The sequence below is a fragment of the Leuciscus leuciscus genome (assembly GCF_965113295.1).
Source record: "Leuciscus leuciscus genome assembly, chromosome: 13".
Classification (NCBI taxonomy): Eukaryota; Metazoa; Chordata; class Actinopteri; order Cypriniformes; family Leuciscidae; genus Leuciscus; species Leuciscus leuciscus.
Window position 1 is genome coordinate 27,638,476 of NC_138737.1, and position 13,810 is coordinate 27,652,285.

Below are 13,810 nucleotides of genomic sequence, written 5' to 3' on the forward strand. Positions count from 1 at the left end.
ACAAAGAAATGGCAAGGAACATTATGAATTCTTGTAAAACATACTCCAATAGTGTTTGTTTTATTTACAGCTTTGAAAAATATTTTTACAGTGTGGAAAGAGTGAAAGGACAGTGGGAAATGCATTCCCAATGAAGTTCTTTATATTATCATTGTGTTCACAGATGAATGTCTGCTTAGAGATGTAATATGAGTCACTGGCCCTGACCTGAATGAAGTCACTCAGTGTTTGCTACGTGCAATTGAGATTTGTCATGCTTTCTTTAACTGCTCTGACTAACTGTCTCAGTTCACCTACACTAAAAATGTTTTATGCAAAACGAGTTTGATTTACTTTAAAAAGCTAAGAAACAATTTTCACTCACAAATTGGTTGTAAATTTAACAGCATATCTACACAAAATTCTTTTGTTTAATTTAAAATTCTCGAGTAAATTTTACTTACTCTGTTTAAAGTAAATTTAACTCACACTTTGTAAAAATATTTTTTAAATACTTTTTATGTATTTTTTTTATGTTAATACATATCTTATTTCAATTCATGAATAATGTTTACTTAAGGTATTTTTTAACATTACTACAATTAATTTGTGAAGTTAGATACGGTAACATTGCAATCTCACATACAGTGCTGGAAAGTTAATTAGTATTGTATAGGTTGTACAGTGAGTACTGTAATAATCAGTGAAAGGCTCGCTCTATGAACTCAATGTTTTTTTTTTTTTAACTGGGTACAATGAGATGACATTATTCTACCCACCCTTCAAACATCGAACATTAAATGACATTTAAAAGTGTAAAAGCATCAACAAGGTACTTTCAACAGACCATGAGTAACCCCCAAAGTGCGTTTCTTTACACAGCAGTAACGGACAGGTTAAATATCACTTCACTGTAGTAATATATATATCTGTATTATAGAACATACATTGCCTTAATCAAAATGTTTCATTAACTTGCTATTGCTAGCCTTTACGAAACTGCACACCCTAGGTAATCTAGGTAATTCCAGCTTGGTAATCCATGTGCATAAAACAGAACTAAGTTAGTAAACGTTATCCAAAATCGTGTTAACATTGAAAAGTGCACAGGTAAACGGTACCAATAACTCAGTTATTGCCTTGACCTTGCCTTGATGTCAATTAACCTGCAACATGCCTTGAGAAAGTTCTGCAGTTCGCTAACTAAATGAATATTGTACCACTTACCATAGTTTAATCTCCTTCTTTTAGTGAAATCACAGAGGAAAAAACTTAAATTTTACTTACATTTGTCAGTTTTTGCGTCAGGTTTCAAACTGTGGGACGCGACCCATTTGTGGGTCTCAGAGTCGGAAAAGGTGTGTCGTTTTAGTGAATCTCACACACACACACACACACTCTGTTGTTATTCCCTCGCGTGCACTTTGGCTACCTAACAACACATAAGGAAAATATGTCTGTAAAAATCATTTCACACAGAACGAGCATGAGAGTGTTTTCTTTGCTGAGCACCACAATCAGTTAACCAGCACTCGCAGTGCGGATAACAGTTCATATTCCGCACCGGCACGAGCGTGTTTCCAGTTTATGGACATATTTTATCTACTCTAATGCTCCAAACATAAACAATCGGTGTGTGCGCGTACATATTCAATTCAAACGTGATGACATCATTATTATTTACAGAGCTAAACAAAACTTTATTGTCAAGGGTTTATAAAAATAAAAATAAAATAAAATAAAATATATTTTGGTGGGTCTTGAGATAGATTATACTGGTCTAGGTGGGTCCTGGAATGGAAAAGTTTGGGAACCACTGGATTAGATGACAAAGCACATAGTAAATAATATTACTTTGGAATTTGCATTCAAATTTACTTGTGTATTTCAGCACAAATAATTATGAAGAAATGGCAAGTAACACATTGAAATAAACTTGTCATTTTGAAGTATAATTATTGATTAATTCACCTGTGTCTATTTTCGTTCATTAACGTGTCATTGTGTATATATAATCCTTTGTTTTTCACTGATTGTCCAGTCTTGTCACACACCTCAACAGCACTACACTTCCCAGCATTCCTCATGTTTCCCACCTGCACACTATCAGCCATCACCTGATCACCTGCACGTCATCAATCACCATGGACACTAACTATCATCACAGCTGTCTGTCATTGTCTTGTTATCATCTGTGTATTTAGTTCTTGCTTGAAGTTGTCATCAGTTCAGTGTCCGGTATTGTTTGTGCTTAGCACACTGTTGCGTATTGTTGGCTCTTTTGTTAGTACTTGTTTAATAAACCTTGGAATTATCTTCATCTGTTGTGGATTTCAGCGTTACACTTGTTTTAAAGTGCTTAGTTAAGTTGTGACATTTATGTTTGCCTTCCATGTTTCCTTTTGATAGTTATTTTGTTTAAATAAAACAACACTTTCCTCAATGGTCCTTGAGGATGGTCATCAAGAAACATTCTGTGAGAATTTGGAGTGGGTAGTCCAAAATGTATCCTTCACAGTGGGTGAGGTGGAGGAGATTCTCCTCCCAGAGCCCTCCCAGCCTCTTTTCATGGAGCCCCAGCCGGTGCCCATTCCCACCACAGATGCACACGGCCACCATGGACTCCATGGGACTTGTCACAGTACTTACATATTGTTTCCCTTTTGTTGGTGAAATTGATTCTGTTGTTCTCCATATTTGTTTGTCACTTTGGATAAAAGTGTGTGCTGAATGATTAAATGTGTAAATGTTAAGCCCACCAGCAAAGCCCTTCCTCCTCCCTGGTCCTCTCTAGCTTGTTGGACTCTCTGGTTCCGTCCTTCCTCCGATGGTTCCGTGCAGCATGGATTCACTTGTTCCACCCAGTTCCCTTGCCCTGCCTCCTCAACTGGTTCTGTCAAGTTCCCTGTCTCCACTTCTGGTTCTGTCCAGTTCCTTGGCTCTGCCTCTGCTTCCATCCAGTGCCCTCCATGGCTCCACCTCCTCCACTGATTTCACGCCTCCATCACTGGTTCCGATTTCATCCAGTTCCCTAGCTTCGTCTTCTCCACTGGTTCTAGCCAGTTTCCTGGCTTTGCCTCCTCCTCTGGTTCCATCTAGTTCCCTGGCTCCACCTCATCCTCCTGATCCACTGTACCTCCTCAACTCTACAGCTCCACGGTCTCCTGGTCACCCAGATCCACCGTGGTCTTTGAAGGGGTTGCCTCAGAAAGGCCTCCTCCGGCTCCTTTGAGGTCTCTTCCCCGGCTCGTTCTTCTTTGGACTCTTCTTCTCGGGCACTGAACCTTCCTCCCACCACCTGATAGCCATCATCAACTCCTATTATAGAAGGGTTGTCTGCGATTGTACTGTCATCATGGCTAGTTATGGTTTTTCACACTGATTGTCCAGTCTTGTTTTAACGTGCTTTAGTTAAGCTGTTACATTTTGGTTTGCTTTTTGTGTTTCATTGTGAACATTATTTTATTTAAATAAACAATTCTAATTGCATTTAGATCCTCTCCTCTCCCTTTTTGGAACTGTGGAACGCGTACACGTTATAAAAGTCTCACTGTGTAAATGTTTTTTTGCACAATGGGTATAACACACACACATAATATAAAGGTAAGTGGCCCCAAAAAAGTATAAATACATTTGAACTACACATAAAAATGTCTAAATGTCATGAAAACCACTGGTGTAAGAAATATTCTCGAACCTAACTCAACTGGTGTGATTTTTAGTGGATGTACAGTATGAACTCAGTTTAGCTCAAGTTCAGCAGAGTAACCACAGGTGTAGTTCATCACATTAACTATGAACACGAGCCACTAACGATTCACACCCATAAAGTATCATAACACTTTTTGTTAGGGATGGTTATAGTTAAGGATTTAACTGTATTACTATTCTTACCAATACCGATTTAATAAGAATCTGTAATTTTTATTATATATTTATAATAAACTTTATAATAAAAATATATATTTATAATAAACCTTTATTTTAATTTTTATATATATATATATATATTTTACAGAATTAACAATGCTTTATTTTCTAAAATGTAAAAAACAAAACAATTATCTATAAAAGAAACTGGAATTAGGAATTATATCCTATTATATCTCGTGTGCAGTTTTTGGATGTTAAAACATTTTCTCAGTTTAATTTTCAGAGATGACTAAGCAAGTGATTTCCTTGTGAGCAGTGTAAATGTTGGTCGTTTTTCAAGCTCCATATCACAAGAAGTGAGTTAAACAAACTTTAACTTCAGGAGTTATCAAGATGACAAAACCAAACAATTCTAACCAGATAGCAAATCCAGAGTTTATGATTAACTCTATCTTGCTATAAATGTCAATAATTTAAACTTCGGGAATGACTCATGGAATGGAAATTTTGTGAATTAACTCCCACTTTTGGCCATTGCCTGAAATGTTTATTAAAAATGTTTATTAAAAAAGTGAATAAAGTATAAAAAAGAGTGCTACCTTTATTTTTACTGAAGCTGTCAATCAATTCAGTTCAGTTCACTTGAGTTCTAGGCTCTTGCAAAAACTCCTGTAATAAAATAAAAAAACTTGATCTACACTGGATAATAAATCTCTTACAGTTTTTCGCTTTGGCTCAGTTCTCGAATGAGATTTTTTTTTGTTCTCAAAACAATGTTTAGATCTCTGAACAGTTAGTATGTGGTTTTTTGAATCTCTAATTGATTTAAGCAAATTGCATGGGTTTTAGCACGTGTACAAAAGAGTAAGTACAGTCTACAATTTGCACAATAACTAAATGCACATGGCTTGTTGATCAAAACTGATGAGTTGGATTCTCAGTGAAATTGTCAAACTCTTCACAACTTCTAAACATTACATTGTGAGCCATCACATGCAAAATGATCCATTCAGCTATCAAAATGTCATACATGCATGTATGTTTCAATAAATACATATGACAATAATGTTTGTAATGTCTGCTAAATTGGCAAATGGCCTGCCATTGTAATGAAATAGGAATCACAATCTTACCAATCAACCAATCAAGTTTGGAAGCATACAGTAGGCTATATGGAGTTTGCCCAGCACAATCATACCATTTTTTTAACTTGGAGGAACGTCACAACCCTAAACAGAACGGCAGTTTATTTTTGTAGAAATGTGTTACAACAAATTCATAGACTGTGAATTTTCACAGTCTGGATTTTTAGTCTTAGTGTTTTTGGTCTAGATTTAAACTGACAGAGTGTGTCTGCTTCCCGAACGGAAGACTGTTCCAAAGTTTAGGTGCTAAATAGGAAAAGGATCTACCGCCTACAGTTGATCTTGATATTCTAGGTATTATCAACTGGCCGGAATTTTGAGATCGCAATAGGCCTAGACGTTAAGGACTATAATGCGTTAAGAGCTCGCTCAAGTACTGGGGAGCTAAACCATTTAATGCTTTGTGGGTAATCAGCAATATTTAAAAATGTATACGATGTGTAATAGGGAGCCAATGCAGTGTTGATAGAAGCCTATAAAATTAAGTTTACTGATTTTATTTTTATAAGCAATCATAAACAAAATGCATTTGGTACAATCCAATGTCATGTCTCTGGATGTATCAGTGTAGTTAAATAAAATGTGATTTTTTTAATTTTATTTTTTTAAATAAGCTTAAGCAAAAGTCTGTATTTAATCAGACTATTTTTCATCAATATTCCCTGTTGGATTTCAGATTTAGTCGAGGAACGTGACAGTTTGTAATTCAATTCCATATTAAACTGATTTTTAAGAGGAATAAATCTTATTTAAACCATTTGGGATTTGCTTAAAACTTTTTGGAAATGTTCTAAAAATGCCTTGTAGTTAGATCTTTAGTGAAATGCTGATCTGAGACTGTAGTGATATTAAAGTCTGATAAACAGTTCCTTGTTACAGAACAGGAAACAGCTGCATATTATTGCCTTGTCATACACTTTACATCTTTCCTCCCGATGTGGACATCATGTGCATCAAAAAAGTTGATGTAAGCAGTGTCAAGTAAAAAAAAAAAATGTGCGTTTAAGTGAAGTGCGTATACAAACTGAATTTCATAAATACTGACTATTCTAATAAAAAAACAATAGTCCCTTAAACTCACACCAGTGTTTGAGGCATTGTTGCTGCAAATGTCATGCTGGTTGTCATGTTGAAACAAAACATTTTATTTTATTTTTTTTTCACCACAGAGACACAATGTTTAAACTTTCCAGAGAAAATAACCAACAAATGATTTATTTATAGGATTTTCTGTTTAACAAACAATTAACACATAACTTAAAGCAGGAAGAGAATAAAGTAGTTTAAATGTGATTGTGCTTTTTTTCTCTCATATCTTGAAATTGTGAATAATTGTGAACAACCAATTCATGTACAGTGGTCAGCTACATCTGTTTCCATTCTAACTGATAGACATTATGTTTTTAAAAGATTATGACAGAATTCAGTTTATGAGGAAATAGCGTGAGAGTAAATTTGTGAGGTTATTTTGAAGAATTTCGTGGCTGGGGAAAACGTGGCTCGTGCCTTTTTGATTTTTCTTTTTTTCTTATTATGGAAAAAATATATACTTTAAAAGAATATACCTGCCTGTTAGCCTTCGCCCCGCTTTTGAAAAAATCCCAAGAAATGGCGTACCCAGACTAAAACAGATACAGTTCATGAACCCTTTAAAAGCATAAGTATGGTCTCATTTGAAAGCAGTCACATGGCAGTTTATTGTAAAGTCATAATTAATTATTGTCATAATGAAAATATTAGTTATAGCTTAAAATTATTTGAGTTATTAGAAATGTATTGTTATGAAATATCTTTATGAAAATAAAATTGGAGTTGGCATTGTTTTAATCTAGAATTGCACTGCAGCTAAAGCCACGTCTGACCATGTTATTTCAAATCTGAAGATAAGTCTAAAACTCTGAATTTTATTAAATGTTTTTAAGACCATATCAGGGGATTTTATTTTTAGAAGACTCAAAAATGCTAACAGATGTTTATTGTCATTTTCTAAGCATCCATTCAGTCTATTGTCTTTATTGTTTTGTGATGCAAACTGCCCATTCAGTTTCAGTCTTCCCTGCACACATTCACACCTCTCCGGCCTGGTTATGGCTCTAAATATTATTTTCTTTTGTCTTCATTATAATTAGTAATGACTTTCTGTTCACATTGTTTTAATCCCTCATTTCTTTAATCAAACTTCTCACATCACCTTCTTTGAAACTGTATCAAATGCCCTTCATGAGAGAAAAATAAACATTTCAGTGAGCTTTACTATTCAAGATTATTAATAAAAATAACCTATTTGCTCAGCTAGGTGGCAGGTGCATCTTAGGGCTTGCTAGCATGTTAGCTTAGCACACGATGAATACATGACAATTTATGAGATTAAATCCATGTTTTTGCTCCAAACTTACTTTATAACGCAAGTTGAGTGTTTTAAATTACTTTCTGTGATCTAATGTGGCTTCGGATAGAAAAAATCTAACTTTTGTAGTATTCTGCTCAATGATAAAGGTTTTGTCGATTAGCATTGCATTATAAATATGATCTATGATTATGGAAATACAATACCGAAATGCCGACATGGCTTGAAGAACACAGATAAATCATATATCGTTGCAATCGTGTGTTTATTGTCTCCAAAACGTCTTTATCTGCATGTTACAGCAATCTCTGGAAGCCTTGTTTATGTAAAGGATTTGTTGGAGTGTCACATGATATGGCTGTTCAACACAAGTCTTGTTTGTGGACTAAACGTACATAGAGCGCCCTTCAGTTTTTAGTATGAATGACTTACAGAACATCAGATTGTCCAGTGGTACTGCACAGTCAAAGCACCGCATTTTGGGTAAAAAATGAATAAATATTACTCCTCTCTATAGAAATGTGCACACTTTTGAACTAAAAACCCTAAGAGATGTTGTTTTAAGTACTTTCATGACGACCATACAGAAGTTTTTTTTTTTTTTCTGAATAGGAGCGGCTGATGGTCATAATTCATATTAAAGGTATCGGCTCCTTTTCATTTTCCTGACACAAATTAAGACATAACTGTCACTATAAGATTTTCAGAATAAAATAGAGGTCAAATACTGAAGCTTGAGAACTTTTAAATGATGTATAGTTTGTCGAGGTAATTACAATCGTTTACATTAAAACTTTGAAACAAAGAATGATTCAGTGCGCCGTGGTCCTCGTGAAGCTTAAGAGGTAACAAACTAAATGTAATTTAATGTAAAAGTAAATTGCAATTCATTTCAAATGTATAGTTTAAATTGATGTGAAATGCAATTAGCTCAACTTTAGAGTTTTTTTGACCCACTTAAATAGGACATATTTATATGTAATTTCTTAAATACTTCTATTGTCTTTGAAGTATGGTTTAAGTGTACTACTGATTATACTGACAAACAATTATGGTAAACTGAAATATACTGTGATATAATGTCATTTCTTTTGAAACTTGTCTTTTAAATATGTTTGTAATTACACATTTTTAATGATTAAGTTGCAATTAAATGTAATATTGAATAATACACTACAGTTAAAATTATAATCAAGTACTTTACATGTGCTTTACTATGTTAGTCAACACCAAAATAAGGGAATTTTAAAGATTATAAAGAAATTATGTGAAATGTACATTTAACTTCACATTATGACTTTTTAAAAGTGTACTTAAGTGTGTTAAATTTAGGGTCCTATTTTAACGATCTAAGCGCATGGTCTAAAGTGCACTTAGTGTCCAAATCTTTTGCTAGTTTAACGACGGGAAAAATGGTCGGCGCGCCCAGCGCATGGGCTAAAATGGACTAAAAGCCTATTCTCTTAATGAGTAATGGGTGTGTTTTGGGCGTAACGTGCAAAAAAACAGTCAGAGTCTCATCTCCTATTCCCTTTAAAAGCCAGTTGCACTCGCGCCATAGCGGATTCACTATTTACATGGGGGGATTTTCAAGCGGAAAAACTGAACGCTTCTCCAGAGGGCAAACGGATCTGCTTGTGCGAAAGGTTAAAGTGCAAGCAGACCATCTACGGGACAAGCCGGATTCCACCATATCTTTATGTACACAATAATAATCTTTTACATTGTAATCCTTTTATTTTTAATATTTGGCATGTTTGTGTGCTGCTGCCCTGTGTGTGTAATAAGAAGAGTGTACGCGTGTTGTGGACCAGCCAATAGGCGCACATTACTAACGCGCTCTTTAAATAACAAAAAAGTCTATTCAGTTGTCTCAAAATAGCAACACGCCAACAAGGCGCCTGAACACACCTTGTTGTCAGATCAGCACAAGGGCGCACAAATGCATTTGCTATTTAAACAACGTGGCGCAGGACGTGAAAATGATAACTGCGTCTGGCTGAAACTAGCAACAAAAAAAACTTGCGCCGTGCCTGGCACTGAATTGTGCCAGGTGTATAATAGGGCCCATAGTCATGAAAGTGTACTCTATTTAAGTGACATTTTTATTGTCTGCAAGTAGTTAAAAAAAAAAAAAAAACTTATAAGATTCTCTACAAGTGCACATTCAATACAATTAAGCAAGGCTATTTTTCACAAAGGGATATAAATAATTTAGATTTAGGAGAATCATCCATTCAGTGTCAACCAACCCTCACTTGTGTATGATGTCCAATGGGATTTCTACAGGATGTGTTTTCCGATTCCCATTACATCAGACATACACACCATGAGTCAATAAAAAGTGCTGTTTGAAAGCCTACATGCTGGGTCAAATGAGCCATTCCTGAGTATTTGCTAACAGTATAAGGGTAACTAGCTGCATAAGGTGGACTAGGTTTTTTTCTCTAATTAACACACACACACACACTATCATGGCATTAAGCTGGAAAACAAAGGAATAGGTCTTAATGATGTAGAGAATGACACTCCAACTAAATTAAAGAAAAGAGAGGAGAATTGGCATCCCAAAGCACAATGCCTAGAAACCAATTACAGTTACAAATCACGACTACAGACACTGTGTGCCTCCACCTATTCCAAAAGCATGTTTAGAATTATCATTACCAATGTTTTATATTTCCAAAAGAAAATGTGAGTGGTGGCATTCCCACACAACATTTTTTGGTACAAGTGTGTGGTGAATGGTTGTCATGGTGTTGCTAAGTGGTTGCAAAGTTCTTCTGAGTGGTTTGGGGGATTTTATTATTAACGATTTTTTTTTGTCTGTTGGATGCCAGTTGTTGTCAGTGTTTTTTTTTTGTATTATTTATATAGCATTTGTCACATTCTCACACCACACGGACTTTTCAGTCAGTACCGTTTTTCCTTAGTTTGTTGTCATGGACACTCATTAGTTTCAGCTGTCCACTAACCCATCATCTTATTATCCTCCCACTATTTAAGTTCAGTTCTGTGTGTGTGTCTTTGTCTGGTTTCGTCTATACTATGGTTGTGTTGGAATGCTTAAACTCTATGTTGGACTTAACCTGTGTGGATTATTAAAGATTACCTGTTTACTCATCTCCGTGTGTGTTTATTTGCTTTATTTGCTTAAAGCTTATTTGCATTTAAAGATACAAACAAAATAGTGTGTTTTTGCCTTCCACCCAATAATGAGCATTTTGGGCATGGTATAATAAATGATCTTTGTAGGATTTTGAGCTGAATCTTCACAGAAACATTCTGGGGACACCTATGGCTTATGTTGCATCTTGTAAAAAGGGGAATTAGGTCCCATTAAAGCATAAGGATTAAAAAAAAAAATAATAAAAAAATAAAAGCTTGGCATACAGTAACTAGAAAAATGTATATTCATAATAAAAATTCCTATTGAGTTACAAGATTTAATTAATTTGCATGACTTTGCAGGTCTAGATATCACACTCATTTATCCAGGTTGTTCAAGACCATGGAAACCCTGGCTCTTTAAAGAAAAATAAACTGTTGTTGAGGGAGTGAATTAAAATAAGAAATCTCTTGATTTTTAGTTGCTTTGGCTTATTTTAATGTTTTGTTTTGTCTTATTTTAAATCATCCTGAGGCCCCCTAGTGGAACCTACAGTAATGCTGTCAGACCCTCTTACTAGGTTTTGGTCCCTGACAAGCAAACACCATGAGCTTAAAGGTATAGTGGAGGATTTTCTTTTTCCGGGTGGAATTGTCCTAATTGTCAATCATTCTGGTGATATGTTTACGTAAGGCCGTCGTACGTGCTCGTCCTTTCTGCGCATGCGCACTTTCAGGTGTATATGTGTGGTGAGCTATGGTTTCAGCCATGCATTGAAGCTCGCTGTTCTCACCGGGTTTTTTCAAAATGTCTGAGGGTCGCAAGAGAAAAAGTGTCTACGAATTGTATGACAAGAAGAGAAAGGCCTCTGAAGAAAGAAACAAGACCAGTGTTTTTGGGAGAATATTTCACACGCTGGCGTGCTCTAAAAGCACAGGTAGGGCTTCCCACTGATGCCTCAGTCGCGAAGTTTCTACTCGACAGGTAACGTTTGGCATGTTATTTGGAGAAATCCATTTAAAATCACTGCTAGTAAAAGTTAATGTAAGCTATGATTAGCGATGCTAGCGTTTAATAGGCGTTCCCTCTCGGGAGCAGGTAGAGTGTTGCGCATGTGCATTTTTTTCAAAAAGTGGAGAGGGCGGTTCTTTTCTAAAATTCGGGAAAATCCTCCGCTATAACGTTACCTTTAATTCAGGTTTAGAATGACAAGAATGTTGCTGTATGTTAGTCAAGTCTTTGAAATTACATTTTTGTTCTTGGTGGAATTTATTGTGGCTTCTTTCTCTCTCTCTCCGTTTTCCATCAGGGTCATTGTCATTACAGTGGTTACATAGAGGATGTGGAGGGCTCTTCTGCAGCACTCAGCCTGTGCTCGGGGTTAAGGTGAGATCACAAAAGCTTTAAATAAATAGAGGGCTGAAATGTTACATCTGAAGCGGGCTGTAAAACCTTAACAGCTGCTTACACACATCAAAGATGTTTTGGCCTTAAGGTATACTGTAATTCATTTTAGTAAAAAACAAAATAATAATAATAAAACATTCACAATCCAGTCAAATCCCAACGGATAAAATTTAAGTAACTGTTTTGGTTGGAATATGTAACTTTATATAAAGTTAACATTAGTCTTAAATGAAAAATCACCCCATCTATTTTCTAAATCCATGCTATTAATCTTATGAATAATTCATCCATTTAATTTGTAACATTTACATTTCTTTTTTCTTTTTTAATAATAATGTTTAATCAAAAAGTCATAACTTGATCTTCCAGTGAAACAACAGACTTCTCCCTGGTGATGTATGCTGGATTTTTCATTTAGTCCACTTAAAACCCGGCCCGTTTTCTCACAATTAACTGCAAGTGTGCGTGTAGATTTGCCTTCAACCAAATGACAACCAATGGATAGAACCAAGTCCCCACACTGCATTTAATTTTTTTTTTTTTATCTGTTTCACTCAGATATATGTCAGTACAGAAGATAAGACCTATTGTTACTTCCATTTCATCGTGACTTTAAAGTGTTGAAAAGGTATCCCTTGTCATTATATACAGGGTTCTCATAATCCGGAAAACCTAGAAATACAAGGGTTTTTTCTTTTCTTCAAAACTTCCTTTATAGTCGGTTCACTCGACATTGTGTCATTGTGTAGCTGACGCTTAGGGGGAACACCTTTCTCCGAACATACCGAAGCCTTATTAAATCACACCAGTGTAAGTACACTGGCCAATGGCATTCAAACACGCAAAATAGAGGTGCATGGGCACCTCCGCTATAAAGGGTGGTGCTGACCGTCATTGCCCCAGAATCATTCTGCTTCAGATAGCTGCCTTCACCAATCAAAGTTGACCACGTCTTCGTAGAGGACAACGCTCTACCAGTTGCTCTCCTGCAGCATTTTGGTGACTGCACAGCCTTTAAGCACAATGGCATGGAAAGAATGCCTCTCCTGTGATCCTCCTGATGTGCATGAATGATGTGTATTCTGCCATGCCCACTTTACTTACTGCAGCATAATGACAGTCCCTTTACCTCTGAAATGCCCTGATCATGGGCAATGCTCAGGTTCTTCTGCGTCCCGCTGCCCCTGAGCCGCAAAGAAAAAAAAAGCAATGGCAGCCCGAGGCCAGAGATGAATGGCCCTGTCCCAAATGGCACACTCCGGACTTGTGGACTTCCTCAGAGTCCACACTTTGGTGACGTCATGTGGTGCAGATCTATAGGGCCCTTGGCGCGAGTCCACGAGGGCGCATTGAGAGGTATTTTTGGGACAGACTCGATCGGCACGCCGGAAATAATGGTCTGGTTGTTGGACAGGAGAAATCACATTTTTGCGCTCCGACGTCTTATCTCCATGTCAACTACACAGCCTAATTTTACAGTTCTATATTTTGATATTGTGCATATCACCTGGGCATTAGACAATAGATATATCATGCTTATTTAAATGATGTATACAGTTGTACATAATAATACATAATGTTCCATTTGAACTAAGATTACAATTTTAAAACATAATTTAAACATATTTTTTTTCAATTTACAGGTTTCAATATTCATACTATGTTTACATATGACTCAGTAAAGCCCTGCCATTCGTTCTATTTATTTAATGAATCATAATGCGATCGTATTATTAAACGCGCTATTATTATGTTTGAGACATCAACCACTGCTCGATGACCATAATGTTTGTATAAACTGTAGGTAACAACTGGTAAAATGTACATTTAGGTCATAAAAACCATAATATTTTCTTCTCAGCCATATCAACAATTATCCGTGAGTGAAATCTCCTCCCATCTGTTGTCTGATTGGCCTTTCGCAAGGATTCCTGGGTAGTTAAAGTGCGT

The 13,810-nt window shown here is 35.9% G+C and overlaps 1 protein-coding gene across 2 annotated transcripts in view; it reads left to right on the plus strand.

The window, feature by feature from the left end:
* Window positions 1-13,810, plus strand: part of adam9a (ADAM metallopeptidase domain 9a) — a 66,389-nt gene that overhangs the window by 21,146 nt on the left and 31,433 nt on the right. For both annotated transcript variants that reach the window (XM_082187730.1, XM_082187731.1), the window contains exon 5: window positions 11,763-11,839. In XM_082187730.1, the coding sequence (XP_082043856.1) occupies window positions 11,763-11,839 (77 nt within the window). The remainder of the gene's footprint in view (window positions 1-11,762; window positions 11,840-13,810) is intronic.